At 49.7% G+C, this 17,084-nt stretch overlaps 1 protein-coding gene across 1 annotated transcript; it reads left to right on the top strand.

Annotated features, from left to right (window-relative positions):
- Positions 1 to 14,658, top strand: LOC144153314 (uncharacterized). The gene is made up of 5 exons (XM_077684965.1): positions 1 to 132; positions 4,924 to 5,040; positions 6,511 to 9,048; positions 11,035 to 11,451; positions 13,599 to 14,658. The coding sequence occupies exons 1-5, from the start codon at positions 1 to 3 to the stop codon at positions 13,893 to 13,895; spliced, it is 3,501 nt and encodes a 1,166-aa protein (XP_077541091.1). The 3' UTR covers positions 13,896 to 14,658.
- The last annotated feature ends 2,426 nt before the right edge of the window (positions 14,659 to 17,084 follow it).

The following is a 17,084-nucleotide window of genomic DNA, read 5'->3' on the forward strand; positions in this document are numbered from 1 at the left end:
ATGGCGCTCGCCGCGGGCGCCGAGCCCCAGCCGTCACAACTGAGCGCCCCGTCCGCCGAGAAGGACATCGAGGGCAGGGAGTCCACCAAGTCGGTCGTCACCGCGGCGCCGCCACCCACGCCGCAACCGGCGGTAAAGCAGCTACGCACTCGCGGCGAGGCAGTCGCACTTCATCGAATGGTGTTAAATATTTTACAGGATCTTGTAGTTTTGAAAAAATCGTCACCTCATCATCTGATAAACATTCCATTTTTCAGCATATCTCACCAGCCTACCCCCTTCCTGTGTGAGAAAGAACGCCTGCAAGTTACTTAACACTGCGGTGCGCAGTAGTCGCACCGTGCGTGGTGTAAGCGATGCTTAAGAGTAAAATTCTACTACGCTACACCTTTCAAGGTCATTCGTCACGTCGAAATGAACCTTCAGCCGCCGTTGCGCCCATTGCACCGCTCTTTCGTATTGCTTCGCTCGCTAGGAGCCTCGCCGCTGCGGCACCGTGTTACGAGGATAGGGAGAAACAGCTGCTTCGCTTGCGCTTGATCTCTCAGAACCGGATAGGCCGTCTGTGCGTGCGTTTCAGCGCAAGCTAGCCACGTGACTAGGCGAGGGCTGAACGGCTGCTTTGCCGCTGCATGGTTCCTCAGTCTCACCATTGATGGCGCACCGGCTGGGCTGGCTGACCATGCCCTCCAGCGTAAGCCAAAAGATGAATCCAATCATCTGGTAGATATAGCTAGACGGCAGACTGCGAAATCTCAAGCATTTCCCGAAGCAGTGTGCGCATAGTTTTTGCATTCGCTCGTGGTAACTAGGTTTAGAAGGGTCAGACCCTTGTCATTTTATTACCGCTTACTGTACAGCCTCCCAAATTTCTAATAATATAGCGGGAGCGACGACCCACCGGCATGTCAGCGCCTTATCACGGTGTTCAGCAGCAAAAGAGACGAGAGTATACGCGCACGCGCATAGGGCCGTCTGCTGAATGAGTGTCGTCTGCTACGCTGTTTCCTTGACAGTGGCACACCCCCTGCCACTGCATCTGAATGACTTTGTGCCTCACGCTGCTTCGCTACCTTTGCCGGTAGCGAATCGGCCTTGAAAGATAACAAAAACAGGGGGTGTGTTGCCCTGAGAAGAACAGCGGAGCAGACGACGCTCCCACAACAGATAGTTCCGTGCGCGTGCGCGTACCCTCGCCTATTTTGCCGGTGAACAGCGTGATAAGGCGCTCACATGCCGATCGGTCGTCGCTCCCGCTATATTATTAAAAATTTGGGAGGCTGTACCTCTAGCATCTCCCAGTTGTTATTCAGTGTGTGGGTTTCACTGTAATATCTATGCTGTTGTTTTTCTTAATGTACAGACGCCCGGCAGTAAACTGTTCAGTGTGCGTAAATGTGCTTATTGTTTGGTGGTGGAAACAAAAAGGTAAGCATCCCGTCGGCTGTGTGCTGTATACCATGTTCTGTGGCTATCGCATTTTCAAGGGCGCCAACAAACACAGATCGGTATAATACAGGATAATACAGTACGTTTTTGTTTGGACTGGTCGGTGTCCTTTCTTTTTATTTTGTTTCGAGTGTAGCGTCCCGGCCAAGACAGGATTACGTCATGCTCTCGACTTCAACAAACAAACACCAACATCGTATTTAACAAATCAAATGAAAAACCACACAGCTCAGCATACAGCCTGCTACGTTTATCTGTCTTTATCTGTCTTGAAGGCTGAGCTGAAGCTACTCGAAAAGCTCGTTGATTCGAACGTCAATGATCCTAATTTATGGATAATTAAACAGTACGATTTGGTCCGACCAAGCTCCGTAGCTATGTCTTCTTTAAAGGCCCGTTAATTCGAATGCGAGTAAGTTTAGTCTTTGATAATCCGAACTTCCGCCACTTCAGCGGTGTCTTGGCACCGAGTGCACGGCCACATTAACGCACCTGCTACCTACACATGAGGCTGCGTAGGCGCCTGAACGGAGAGAAGAAGGAAGATAGTAGGTTATATTGAGTAAAACCAACTTAAAGGAGCCATAAAGACAAAATACAAGTTGGGTTTATTAGAAAGACTGCTTAGCCCGGATAACAATGATACCAATACCATCGTAATCTTCGAACAAATAACGGAGATATTAAAGAAAACGTGTGAAGCAGTCGCGACCCCCTAGCCAAAGTTCCCGCAACTTTTCTAAGACGTCACGGAACCTTGTTTGTGCGATTGGTGGCCGCCTAACTGACCTGTCGCGATAACACATGACTGGACATCTGTAATGGGGCCTCTTGTTCCATTTGACCGCATCACTTGAATGCTAACGTGCAGTTAACGCACTGCAAATTGTGTTTTTTGTTGGCCCGTATGACGTCATTCTTGCTCATAACACGTCACTGTGGCGCAAAATTTGAAAGTTTTTAAATACTTCTTGCTTTTTTTTTCGTTAAAAACATCTTTTGTGGCTGTAATGGAGCTGAGTAAGATTCTGAATCCTAGTTGCTTCAAATTAAACGAAGTTGTATTTTCTCTTCATCAAGTTGTAATATCTTTTCATGGCTCCTTTAAAACCAGCACGGCGGACGTTTTGAAATACAGTTGAACCTCGTCATAACGAACAGTGATAGTAGAAAGAATTATCGGATATAGCTGACTTAATACGAAATTTGGTTGGTCACATTTAATTTCAGGGACACTTGTTCTTTTTATAACGAAAGCGAAACCGTGAGAGCCAGGCGCGATATCGCCTGTAATGAAGAAATATCTCGTTCGCGCGAGGCTCGAAACTTGGAAGCTGCTCAGTGCTGTGAAAAGCCACCTCGGTGCTGTAAAAAGCCACCAGACGAAGATCGCATCCTTTTTCAAGTACACAAGAACGCAGGCCTGTTTTGTCAAACGAACTTTGTTTTGTTGTAATTTCCCGTTGTTATGTTCCGGTCTAGTTATTTTGAAAGGCCATGAGACTACAGGTAAAGATTACCTTGCTTATAGTGGGTTAAAAGGATAGAATAATGCGTTTTTGTGTCTAGAATTTTTTTTGTGATTCAGGCTGCCGATTTGTTGGAGTCGACTTTTACCTCTACTACGTTGCGCTGCTGAGCACGAGGTCGCGAGTTCGGTTCCCTGACGCGGCGGCCGCTTTCCTGATGGAGGCGAAAAGCAAAAGCGCCCGTGTGACCTAGATGTCGGCGCACGTTAAAGATCCCCAGGTGGTCAAAATTAATCCGGAGCCCTCCACTACGGCGCGGCTGATCGCCTGCGCTGCGTCTGCGCGTTAAACCCTACAATCGATCAATTTTACCTCTACTGTTACAACAAATATCAGATATGCCGAAGAAATTTACTACCCCGATACTGCTTCGTTAAAACGAGGTTCGACTCTGCATTTTTTGCGGAATACGTCGATGTGAATGCGGGTGTAGTGGTATGTGGTACGCTCACAGCCAAGGTCCCAAATGTCGAAGGTCACCAAGATCAGACATCAAGGTCAGAAGTCAGGTCTTCACTAAGATCACCACGGTCAGAGGTGAAGAACTTTCCGCTGCCACTAGGCGAAGCACCAGTGCGGCCGTGCGCTCGGAAGTCATGGCTGGATAGAATGCTGCCCGTCTCTAAAGTTTTACAGAAGGGGAAGAAGAGGCCTTCCACCGCATTCGATCGCGTGCTGTATTCATTCTTTTTTAGTTGCTGTTTTTTTTTTTGGTTTTGCTGCTTTCTGTGTATTCTTTATTTTGTAATAATTATTCAAGGGCCCCGTTGCAGTCTGTTGACTATGGGACCCTTGTCTGCATACTAACTTGTATGTATTTCACACCGTTAGAAATAATAAAGAATTCAAATTCAAATAATAAAGAATTCAAATTCAAAAGTGCTTGCTTTTAGCCTTTAGGGAGAAAAGGCAGGCCGCAATCACGGGCTTTTTCGAGCATAAAAATGTTACCACGCCCTGGTGCATCCCATTTGAAGTCTACTGTTGTTATTCTTCATTGTCAGTAGTTCGAACTTTCATTAATTCGAACTGAGTTGGTCTCCCCTTGCTGCTCGAATTATCGAGCTTTTGCTTGTTTACTAAATGCACGCGCATTTCTGGGTGAACTCAACAAGGAAAGCACGTTTGTACGTTTGTAAGCTTGATTATTTGCACTTTCGCTGAGTAAGAAAATGCTATTAAAGAAAGGCCGCACTACCTCGAAATTTTCATATGAGCGCCTGTATGGCTCCTTGAAGTATGTCTTCTTAACGAGGCACTTGTGCGTAGTAGAAAGCCTACCTTAAGGGGGCCTTAGTGGATAGCGTTTTGTACGGGTATATGGGGTCTTATGGAGATAACCAATAAAACAAATTCCGGGCTATTTCTAGTAACGTGAAACCTCGGGGAGGGGCGAAGCATGCAGTCTATAAGTGTATTCTTGGCGCCTTGGTGTTTCTGCCAACGGAGATGAAACCGTTCGGGGGGGGGGGGGGGGGTACAGGTATACAGCTTTGCTGTAAAGATTCTTGTCCTTGAAGCACGAAGCTCTCTATCGCGAGGCGTAATCGAGTGTCCCGGCGTTTATTTAGTACGCGTTACGTTCTAGCCCGAGGTGTAAACGACTTTCCCTGTGTTTTAGTACCGTGACTACATGAGACGACGATTACGACGACGACCGGAGACGCAAACAGCCTCCGCCCCTAAGAGGCTCCGCCCCTGAAAGCCCTGGGGAATCCATACTGTGATATCAGACGTTTTATATTGCCCCCTTAGAACATGTCTTCCAAGCAGTGCATTTGTGTATAATAGTTAAGCGGACTTTAATGACGCTGGGTGTATACGGGAGTGGCTTACGGATTTATCTATTCCCTTTTCCTTTTCTCTAATAAACGCTTACTAATACTAAAGATTTATCCGATTATTCCAATTTGGGGGTTGCTGCCATTTCTTGTTTATGTTGCAGTCCTACCAGTACGGCTACGAAGTGGGCTCAGCGCCTCCGACGCTCCTCGGCGCAGCTGGAAGAGATGCGGCACTGGGCCGTTACGTCCTCAAGGGAACCGTCCCAAGACCCAAGCAGGTAGCGGACGACGCGTGCTTATTGCATCATTGAATCGTTACAAGCGGCCGCCAAGGTTCGCGCTGCAAGCGCGAATGTAAATGTATACGATCGTGAGTCTTATAATTATCTGAGAACTTTTTCTGAGATCCTAAGGGCAATTCTTGACCGTTTACTTTATCTGTACGGCAAATGGGAGAGAACTAACTACGTTGCGACCTCGAAAAAATGAAATCTTGCGCGGATGGCTTCCCTACGCACTTTCAAAGCCAATAGTGTTCTTCTAGGCACCTGCAACATTGTGGTGGCGATGAACACTTGTAGTATGAAAAGAAGAACGTGTAGTACAGGTATTGCTAACAGCATCTTGCGGGTGTTGCTCGAAACAATAGGTTATTAAAGTGATATAAAAATTTTGTGTGTTTCCGCAGCTTCCCCGTTTGATGCCAACAGCGGCAATAAAGTTTAAATGAGACCAACTATGGCCCTTGGCCGCTGACAACGCCGCTTTAAATAAATTGGCAATTTTGATCTCGAAATCATTGGCACTGACCTGGAGAATTCTTACCTAATCTGAATGTTAATGCCACCGTCACACTTTAACGTGAAAATAACGACATGCTGAACCGTCTAGCTTTGCGGTCACGGTCAATCCCCCCCCCCCTCCCCCCCCCACCAAAAGAAAAAACCCTGACTTACGAAAAAAAAAAGACAAACCAGTTCACCCAGTCCAGTTAACATCCCTTGTGATAATCCACAAACACTTACGGCAGCCTTAAAATATATTCCAGCTGTACATATCTTAGAAATCTGCTTACACTGAAGCGACATAACCTGTACGCTCTGGCAATGTTTTATGCTTAGTGTTGCTTAGGTTTGGTCAGGCAGTGATTTGAGAAATCTTCGGGAATGGTCACAATTTGTTTTATACTAAAACTTTCCGGTCACAAATAAGTGTTTTAAGCCCTTTTGCAAGGGACATATGTTTTACAAAACTTCATTTGGCAAACGCAAAATCGTGTGCACAAAGCGAAGTTTGCTTCTAAGGCCTATTTGTTAAACATATACACCGAATTCACTGTGAATAGAGTCATGGACAAATGAAACCCGAGTAGAAAAGATGAATTAGAACAGACGAATTGCGCGATTTCTATCAATATTACGTCAGACTGTCCTGTTGGTGCCACGAAAGCCCCATATGAGCACTCTCAAAATATACCCAGCCCGCAACCATGATATGATCTAAGCGAGCAACAATCTTATATTTAAGCTGTGATCTTATTTTCGTAACCGAATTTTTCAGTACGTGACTTCCTGTCGTTATCTATGTAATCCAGGCAAGCGTTTGGCAAGTCCCATCCACCACGGGATTATGCGCAATCCCCTCCACACATACAAAAAAGATTTAAAAAAAAGCAAACAAGCACGCTCTATACAACGCAGACAAATTTACGATTTCGTTCGTCTAACAGAATAAATCGGTAATCGCAGATCGAGGACACGAGGACGTCTTCAGCGTCCGCCTTCAAGTCAGCCCTAGTCTCCGATGCTGCGCTGCGAAGAGAGCAGGGACGGAGCAGCCCCGTGTACTACGAGCCCAAGTCACCAGAGAAAGAGGAGGAGTCTTCCCTGGTCACCAGCTACGAGATTCCGCGAGCGTCGGCCATACCCAAGACGGGCGCGGAAGTCGGCAGCGCGGACACATCCCAAGGCGCCTCCACGCTGTTCACCCAGCCCAACAAGAACGAGCGGAGGATAGTGATCACTTCGAAGGCTACTCTGCCCATCACGCAACGGCAGCAGAAACGGGTGAGCCAGGGCCAGACCAGCGAGCCCGCTTCACAAGAGAAACCGAAGAGCTACCACGCCAGGACGTTCCCCAAGGCGCATCGAACTCCCCAGTACCGACCGACGTCACGACCGCAGTACAAGCTCAGGACGACGGCTGCTCCATCTGCGGCGGCACCGGCAGCACCAGCGTCGCCACCCACGTCCTCCGCCGTCGATTACGAGACGAAGCAGCTCGCGAGCACGGAGCAATCACCGTCAAGTCAAGGAAGTTCAGTTTCCCATCAGAGTACAGGGCTGAAACCGTTGACTACGGAAGAAAGCTACAAGCAAGAGCAAAGATCTGCGGCTGCCTACGACACGCAAGCCAGAACGGGCCAGAAAGACAACACGAAGAACTTATACCAGATCAGGACGCCGCACTCCACTCAGTACATGAATATCGGCACAAGTTCCAGCGCCGTTGGGAACGCGGGTGACAGCACCGGGTACCAGCAGTACCCAGACAAGCAGCAGCAGCAGCAGCAACAGCAGCAGGCTCCCCAGTCTGCGGCTGGCGGCTACAGCTCTTACGGTGCCTCGGCGTACGAAACCACCACGCCGGTTCAGTCGGACCAACCGCACAGGAGCGGCGATTACGCGACCGCTTCTCAGCAGGACGCGTACGCGAGTCAAGGGTACAACTCGCAAGACAGCAGGAGCGTCACAGTGGGAGCTACTGCCCACGTGTCCAACTACAACCAAGGCAGCGAGCAGCAAAAAGCAAAATCGAACAATGACCAGTACGCTTACAGCCAAGGCACGCAGCAGAACGCGAACAACGACCAGTACGCTTACAACCGAGGTACCGCGACGGAGAACAGCGGGAACAACGACAAGTACGCTTACCACAGGGGCACCGCGTACCCGGCACATGTGAGCGACACCGCCAACCAGGCGCCGCCGAGCCCGTCTCTTTCGTTTAAGAACGGCTACGCGACTTCGGACAAAGGAAACACGAGGCACCAGTCGCCGCACGTGCCTTACCAACGCAACCCGTACACTTCGCACACACCCAGCACCCAAGTGTCACACCCAAGCCGCAGTCAGACAGCGAAAACGTCATCGTACGACTCCCGGTACCAGACGACGCCGAAGCAACCCAGGCCGCAAACCACGCTGTACAAGTACAATCACGGGACGTACGAACAAGACCGCTCTACGCCGGCGCAAAGTGATGACGGTCACAACTCATTTTCTCCGATCAATTACAACCACCACGGAAACCGGGGTCCCGTCACGGAGAGCATAACGACGCCGTCGCAGCACCCCGTCACATCGCAGCCGCAGCAGCACTACGAGCAGGCCCACTCACTGGGGAAGTCGTCGTCCGGTGCCAAGCAGACGACGCCGCAGTACTCGAAGCTACTGGCGCCTCCGCTCCGCAATGACCCGCGCGCCACGCCAAAGCCGGACCACCAGCAAGCATCCGACCAGGTTCCGCCACCTCCGTCACAACCGACGCAGAGGCCACGCGACGCGCAGGTTCTCCTCGTCGAAATCAACAACCCGCACGGGCAGCAGGCCCACGGACAGCACCTGAACAACGCCGGGCAGCAACCGCGCAACTTGTTCCCGGAGCAACAGCGTCAGCTCGCCGAGCTGCTGGGTAACCCGCACAAGATACCACTGGTGCAGCAACTTCAGTTTTTGGGCGGCGCTGCCGGACAAAACCAGGGGCTACGAGTTCCATTCATTGAGGTTGGGGGGCCCAATCTGGGCGCCGGAAACCCGCACAACCACGGGTTGAACCTGCAGGAGCTCAGACAGCAGATTCAGCAACAGCTTCAGCAGTTGAACCTGCAGCACCAGCAGCAGCAGCAGCAGCAGCAACAGCAGCAGCCGTTCTTGTTCGGCCAGCCGCAAGACCCGATTCAGCAGATGCTGAGGACGCACCAGCTCTACGTTCCGCAGAACCAGCAGGGCTTCCATAAGATAATCACTCAGGGCCACATGCCCATAGAGCTCAAGGTGGAGCCCCTGTTCGACGCCAACAGGGGGGCGGAAGAGGGCGGCGGCATCAAGGACGTGAGAATAGAGGCCCTGAACCCCATACCTTTGCAAGCACGGCCTCCGGGCCACGGCCAATCCGGGAACGATGTGCCCTACGAAGTGAACATGCTGGTGGACGCAGCCAAGAAGGCACTCATGTCTGCAGGAGGGTTTCCTAAGCCGGAAGTTATCGTCGTCGACGGCAGCCAGGTAAGATGTAACATGCACTCGTTTTTTGTTTTCTTTTTTGTACGAAATGCAAGCAATTTCAGCTTGAGTGCTAACAGACATTTTGCTCTGAATATTGTTTCCAGCGGTCGGAACGACTACCTTTCATGGTAGCCATTCCGATTCATCGGCAAGCACGCTTCATTTCTCAATGGCCCAAATAGCAATGGCTCCGCAGGGCGAAATGTTTAGTGGCATTAAATACTCAAGGTGCACCAGTAAAGCTTGTAAAATCGCGCTTAGGGTAGTCAATATACTCTCTCTCTCTCTCTCTCTCTCTCTCTCTCTGCATTGTTTTCTTCATTGTTCGCTACCCAGAAAGCGAGATAACACAAGAACGGGGTAGGTTCACCGTTTAGAATGTCATAGTGCAACCCTATCATATCGAGGATAGGATAGGATTACTACCGATAGGAATCCTAGGATAGGAATCCTAGCGAGTTTCCTCGATAGGAATCCTATCGAGGGCACTCGCCCAACTGCAAAGAGCCAAAAGACAGCATTATGTGTCAGCTGCTTGCATTCATGTATTGTAGCTGTTCAAGATAAGCTAAGAAAATTATAACATACACACAATAATCAGAGACAACCGCAACTAAACAGGGTGTGCTTTTTTAAAATTAAAAATCTAGTGACATGTACCATTGAAAAACTCGAGACATCTAAGCAGCTCTTATATGTTGCGAATGAGAAAACATTAACGTCCAGCTGAACGCTGCAGGGCGCTCGGCGCCACACACATTGGCCTGGCTTGCTGGGGACTGTTGCGCCGCTGGGCGCGAGAAGCGGAACAATGTGATGCTTGCTGCGCCGCGTGCCAAAATCAAACCCGCTTAAAAGCAGTCACTCTCCACTTCCGCTTTTCCACGTGGTTCTGCAATTGGCCAAATATGCATTTGCTTTGTCTTTTCTTTGCGAGCCGCGCGCTCCTTTTTAATGCGCAAGCACTCCGGCGGCGCTACTGTGGTTTGGCGGCGGCGTTGTAACCGAGTGAGAGAAGGCAGGAAGAAAACAGCGGATCAAAATGTGGCGAGAGGGTGGGGAGGGGGGGGGGGGGGCAGTATGCTGTGCCCGCACGTTCGAGACGCTCGTTGGATCGTTTGGCGAGGGTGTGAGGGGGAGGGTGATGCGCGCTGCTATGGCGTCATCTGTCTCACTACCTCCCCCTCACACTTTCACCAGACGCTCCTCCTCCGTGTGTGGCTCATGCGAACTACGCGAAGTTTGCGCAGGAGGTTCAAACGCAATTGGCTACAACATGCTCTCTGGCGCCTGCGACGCTCTGCCAGATAACAGCACAATATCGCGCCGCCGTACGTTCTCTAAACAGGCGATCACTTGCTGAGACGCAGCAGGTATGCGCCGTGACCGAGAAGACTGCAGTTCGCTGCGCACAAACGCCGCATTATATAGGGAATACACTAATCATCAGTGCATTTTTTTTTATTTCGGAGACAGATGCCATTGAGCGCGTAGCAGCGAATGAACATTAATTAGGAGTCTGGTACAGACGCGCCAACGCCGTTTCGCGGCAACAGATGCCCAAGCCGCTTTTTTTCCCACAATGGGCCATTTACTTCTTTCACCCCAAACAGCAATAATGTAAGATGCACAACCAATATTTCAATTTTTCCCACATCCCTAAGAGATGCGTGTTGTCAAAGAAGGGAAATGCAGGGTAGGGCTTCGTACACAGGCCGCTTAAACTTCATAACCCAAATCACAATGGCCGACGCTCCATAATGCGCATCTATACGCTTGAGACCCTTGAGAGTATATACTACACGCTTGGGACCCGTTGACTTCGTGGCCACAAACAGTGTGTACGTATGGACGGTAGTGTCTAGCCAGGCGCCTATTTATTCGCGGAGTTTGAATTTTGGTTCATTGAATGAAAAACAAAAAAATGCGACAGGAGGGTAAATATACGGCCCCGAAGGTTCATTGTGTGCGTGGCCTCTTTTTCAGGGTGGCCAGATGCCTCACGACGTACTCCGGGCCGTTCAGCAGATCCTCAATAGCAACAACCGCAACAACCACGGTAACGCCAACGACAACTCCGGACGTCAACCCAAAGGCGCGGCATCGTCGCACCACACGCAGCACAAAAGCCAAGAGACCCACTCGTTTCCCCAACCGGAAAGCGTCAAGCTGAACGACAAAATGAACGTCCAAGTGGCCGGACTGCTGGTGGACAGCCACAGCCTTCAGAGTGTCTTCCCCAAGAACTTGCTCCACGGGACCGGAACTTCCAAGGTCCGCTACAACGAGCCCGTTAATGTGCACATTCCCGTCAGCGACCTTCCACCACGTCCTGCCGTGGATGTGCGGATCAGGGGCCCCGACGGCAAGGTTTCGCAAGTGCTGGTTCCACTCCATGACGCAGTAAGTATGATTTAAAAAAAAGAATGCTTTGCTCTGTGGACAGCCAATGCACTCGCCATTTGTAAAAGTGCGGCACGCACACACACACACAGCTGGCTGGCGCCGCATCTTTTCAAAGTGCTACGAGTTGTGCCGCGCCTCCGCCAGATGGCGCCACGGGTCCCGCGACCGAGAGAAGACGCAGTGAAACATCCCCCTCGCGAGGGGCGCGATCAAATGCAGAGCATTTCCGGGGGCGCACGACGTTAAGTAGTTTGCGTTACGTTAATGTTGTTGCACTTGTGGCAACTGCTGACGAGAGAGCGCTCGTCAGCAGTAATTTGAATGAGTCAACGATATAAGGCGCGTTCGTAGCGTCCCATTCTGTGTCGGCTTTGTGGCTCAGTGGGTAGAGCACCATGTACATTGCGTTCGGCCCGCAGGGTCGAGGGATCGAAACCGGGCGCCGGATAGTATTTTTTTTATATAGTAGGGAGGGGTGCGGTGCGGACTACGGACGTCAACGCGGGTGACATCGTGTGTTAGTTAAATGCTCTGCATTTAAAAAAAAATCAAGCTGTTTCGCGCAATGTGAAAGCTGTCGGAAGTGCAGAGCAGTTATTCGCCATAATGGGCTGTAGCACCGTTATCCGCTCACTGCTACCACCCAATGCAGTTCAAAATTCCCGCCTTCGCTAGCCTTCGCAGTGCTCGCGCGCCCCCTTCCTGAAACTGCGCCAGCGGGAGTTCTGTTCTTTTTGTGCTTGCTTTTCCTCCCGCACGTGCCGGCGTTGCACGGCACTTTTTTTTTCGCTTATACCGCAAAAACTAACTCAACAAGCGTTGCTAACTAAATGAACGCGGGCGCTGCCGGTTAATTACCTATATCTTGCCTCAAATGTACCTTTAGTTTTCTTTGCGCTAAACAACGGGGAGATGTATGACAAGCGCCAGTGTTTCCCGATTTTCGAACGCTTGTGACTATATAAACCGCTTGGCTTTCGAAGCCTCTGGGTTACGCCGCGACGACAGCCGCTACGACGTAACGCCGGGTGGCTCTACTTGGGTCCAGCGAGCGAGCTACGACGACAAGGCGAGCCCCTAAAGCTCCCGGCACTTAATAGTCCTTGTCGCTTGCCTCTTGCTGCTGTTCGCGTGCAAAGAGTGGGTGCGCTCCTGAGCCCGCGGCTTGGTGCCTGGGGTGCGACCACAGAAACGCACCCACTGCCAACGGTGCGTCGTAGTGAATGAAAAACATAGAAAGGAGGTAAAATTGGGGAAACCCAATTAATACCCGCATGGCGTACGCTTTCAAAGACTGCCTTCTTTGAAGACTACATCGATGAGAACGCGAGTGTAGTGCCTTTGGTGCACTTACAGGGGAGGACATCATTTCTTAGGTCAGAAACGCAAAACTTGTCGCTGCCAATGACGACAAGTTGGAGGAGGAGGAGGACGCAGCACCGGTGCGGCCGGTCGCTTTAATGCCATGGTCGGATCCAATACTGTTCGTCTCTTCTTTAGTTTTGAAAAAAAGAAAGGCAAAGAGGGGGCGCCATATCCGCTACTTAAAGCAAAAAGTGCTCGCCGTAGCTTAATAGGGCAAAAGGCAGATGCAATCACGGAATTTCCAAGAAATAGTTATTGGCAAGTCTTACTGCTTCCGCATTATCAGATTTTCAAGCGCGAATATTCAGACAGCGGACGAACGGGACAGAGACAAGCGCTAACTTCCAATTGAAATTTTATTTCCAAAACGACATATATAAATGCAACACTGTGCTAACAAAAAAACAAAAAGCTAGATCAGAGTATGTGTGCAGTGTACTAAAACATAGTATGTGCGCAATGTGCGCTATCATCACTGTTATCATCCCTTTCGACAGTTCGAAGTTTCGTTAATTGGAACCGAGACGGTGTCCCTTGCGGTTCGAATTAACGAGCTCTTACTGAATATGTACGGTTTTTTTTAATATAGTAGATTTAGTCGTGAAACCGCGCTCGTTTGTGCCCTCTCTTGTCCTCGTCCTGTTGCGCAGTTTGAATTTAATTATGAATCGTTTTCAACTCGCCCAGCTCTCTCAGAATCTAGAGTGGTTCGACGCGCGTCGTTCGAAAATGTATTCACGAGTGAGGCCTTAATACGTGGTGCTTTCTCTTTTTCGCAGAATAAGCTTGCTGCGCTCGCGAAAGCCACCGGCGGAAACGTACCAGCGGCCTTCCCGGCAAACTTGTTCCACGGTGGCCAGCACTTCGGGGGCGGCGGCCCCCAGGGGCAGAAGGACAGCCTTCTGCTGGGAAGTTCGGCGCAAGAGAGCTCGTTCGGCCCCCTGCCTGGACCCATGCGACTGGGCGAGAAAGTGAGCCTCATGGACGGCTCCGGAGTGCTGCAGATCGCCGACCTACCGCACTTTGACCCCACTGCTCTTGGCGGCGCGGAGATGATACACCTGAGGCACATGTGATCACTTCCTGCCTACCCGACCTAGGCAATCATTTCCATCCGTGTAGGCGAGGAAGGCTGTGCCCGGTAGCGTGTTTCCAAACCGCTTCGCTGCACAGAGACACGTGACGTGTGTGATGTCACTGCGTGCGTTATTGTTTTGAGCATCTGACATAAGTAGCCCACAGCTCGTGCTCCGTGGCCTCTATGTAGAGTACTGAGCATTCGCGGTGACGGCTTGGGTTCGAGCCCCAGTGGGTCGGTCTCGTAGTTTTTTCTATTGCTTAACTTTTTTTTTTCAAATTTAATTTTTTTTCTAAACTCAAATCTGTGTTTTTTTTTGTTAACAATAGGGATTTGGTATGTTTGGGGAGCAGCCAATGACGACATTTAATTGCTGTTTTGCATCGCGCGAACAGACATGTCACGCGGGTGCTCTGTGCAGCGAAGCGTTTGAAAATACGCTGCCCGGCAAGGCCAGTCACCAGGAAGTTTAGATTCCAATAGCAACGAATGTGGATTGCAGCTCGCAGAACATAACTGCTCATTCCCTTCAATGCGACCCCATGACTCTGGCCGGCCCAGAGATTATCCGTCTCAGGAGGAGAAGCGTATTCTTGCAAAATTGTCAGTGAGGCTGGCAAGTTACGCAACGTGGCACCTTGGCATTGTGAATAGTGTATTCTTGGGACGTTAGCAAACTACAACCAAAAAACGTGCCAACTAAAATGGTCCTGTAGGGTTGCATTAACTGGTTATTGCGCTTTGTTGAAATGTACTCCCGGAGCGGAGCCAGCAGAACAGGACAAAACTTCGTTGTCCTTCTGCGACCCCCCCGCCCCCCCTGGCCTACTTCTTTTCCTTATTTTACCTTTGCAAAAAGATGCCGGAAAGAACTTAGAATCAAAACCAAAAGCCCGTATGGATACGGCTGCGGCATCAACACTTATTCGCCACCCATTAGTTATTTTTCTATAATGTACCAGGGATCCGCTTATGCAACTTATGAGGTTTTTGATGGGAAAGTCTTTACCCAACAAGAATTTGAGTGCATTTACGCGGTTCACCGAAAGGTATCTGTATAGAACGCTTGTAAGCGAGGGTTGTTGGCAGGGTGTCCGGATGCTTTGTTAAGGGATAGTAACAGCGACGGCAAAATCACTGTGCGTCGTGAATAAAATTTCGAAAACCTAAAAAAACCCGCAGCACATAAATGTGCATCGGACCGACAATGGCAGATGGCACGCGCGTTTGTAGTAATCATTTCCCTCAGGAAGTTAAATCTTCCCCACGGATCAGCCGTCGTGGTGGCTCAGCGGCTAAGGCATTGTGCTGCTGAGCCAAAGGACGCGGGCTCGACTCCCGGCAGCGGCGGACGCTATTATGGTGGAGGCGAAAAGCGAAGACCCTGTGTGTTCGAGATCCCCAGGTGGTCAAAACAAATCCGAAGGCCTCCCCTGCGGCGGGCCTCATTGCCTGTGTAGCGTCGGCGCGTTAAACCTCATAATCAATCAATTAATTCCCCACGGATCGCAGTCGTTCTACTTATATAATGTGCTTCCACATAGCCAGGAACGATGTCGGCTAAAATTACTAGCGACTTCTCCATGCCTTCACGTTGTCATAGTACGTTATATTTAAAGTGATTCATTTTGAACCACTCCGTCAAAAACAAAAGCCAACAAATACTTCCGTAGATGTTGATGCCCAGGTTTATGCCTGGGTTACGAAACCGAAGCCAACATTGTTAGGTACTTTTATGAGCAATATGAAAGGGAACACAGGAACGCGTGGCAAACAGCCTGGAAACAGACTCGAAGCGATACGCGGGCGGCGCTGTTAAAAAGAGAGGGGTAAAGGAGGGCGCTCTTCTAGTAACTGTTGGCACTTCCACCACGCCGGCATTTCCATTTCTACAAAGCAGCAGCTTACGTCATTTCCCCGATAATATATTATCGTCCGACAGCCGATAAGACGTACTGTGGGGATGGGAACAGTTGTTAGAACACCGTCCCCCTCTCCACTTGTTGCCGACGGCGGCCGCTGCGTATCACTCATAGCTGGGTCTGAGGGTGTTTTCTCATAACCTCCTGTAGGCGATGGTTTTCTGCGCCTCTCTGCGTTCCCTTTCATATTGCTCATAAGAGTACAGTATTTGACGCAAGTTTTTCTCGAGGTTTTAAAGCTCGTCTTCTGAGGTGATGGTATTTTTGTTGCCTGATGAAGCTTGAGAATATGTTAGCCTTTACGCGTGCATTCGCATGTCTTGTGCCTTCACGCCTTCGATAAAGTCTGCGCTCAAATTTATATCAATGTTTTAAGTTTTGCAGTATTTAAAGATGTAACGGATGGTTAAAACGCAAGGAAAGATTTCAAAATGACAGTATTCGCCAATGGGAATGTATTTGGAGGGCACCAATCACGGTTCACAAAATCTTTGAGGCCTGATGAAGTAACGATTGTACGATAACCTCGCAGACAGTGCGAGTTCCTGGGAGTCAGGATGGCCGTGCAGTGCCGCTGACAGAATGGTTTTCGTGCAGTTCAGCTTACAGTTAAATACTGTAGCTAAAAACATTGACCTTGTCCCGTATGGATACGTTATTATCCGATAATATTGCAGTATTTGTTCGCTTTTGTTTTGAATGGAGCTCTAACTCAAACTCAAGATAAAAATCCCCTCCATTTTCCCAAATCTAATCAGCGCTGAAAGACAACAACACTGCGAGAAACTTAGAGCACACTTTTTTTTTTTTTTTTGCAATTCTTCGTAGTCAGTTATCCTTGAGCGCTGAAGATGTTGCCACTACCTAAGCCCCAACTAGAGCCCATTTTCATTTCACAGCTCTCCCCTGTTTAACCTAAACGCGTAATAAAGGAGACAGTCTGGACAAAGGCAAGAATAGATGCGGGTAGAAAGCGAAGGTTGCTTTTTTGAAGAGAAAGGTCACCGGATAGAGTGAAATCGGGCGCAAACAAGAGAAGAGGTTACAACAAACAGTTCGAAGCTGTGTTAAAATCACGAACGCAGAACTCGGCAATTCTAAGCAACAGCTCGAGCAAAATTATTTTTGCGAATTCCTTGACAATGTGTTGTTGTTTGTAGGGTTTAACGCACCGACGCAACGCAGGCGATGAGGCGCGCCGTAGTGGAGGGCTCCGGATTAAATTTGACCACCTGGGGATCCTCAACGTGCACCGAAATCTCGTA

This window comes from Haemaphysalis longicornis, unplaced genomic scaffold (genome assembly GCF_048455015.1).
Source record: "Haemaphysalis longicornis isolate Haplotype H1 unplaced genomic scaffold, Haemaphysalis longicornis Haplotype H1 scaffold_9, whole genome shotgun sequence".
Lineage (NCBI taxonomy): Eukaryota > Metazoa > Arthropoda > Arachnida > Ixodida > Ixodidae > Haemaphysalis > Haemaphysalis longicornis.

What these genes read in the sequence shown, in the direction of transcription:
- LOC144153314 (XM_077684965.1), top strand. Translation starts at nt 1, where the DNA reads ATGGCGCTCGCCGCGGGCGCCGAGCCCCAGCCGTCACAACTGAGCGCC. An exon ending in TCGTCGTCGACGGCAGCCAG is followed by an intron (nt 9,049 to 11,034) that starts GTAAGATGTAAC and finishes CCTCTTTTTCAG; the next exon opens with GGTGGCCAGATGCCTCACGA. An exon ending in TGGTTCCACTCCATGACGCA is followed by an intron (nt 11,452 to 13,598) that starts GTAAGTATGATT and finishes TCTTTTTCGCAG; the next exon opens with AATAAGCTTGCTGCGCTCGC.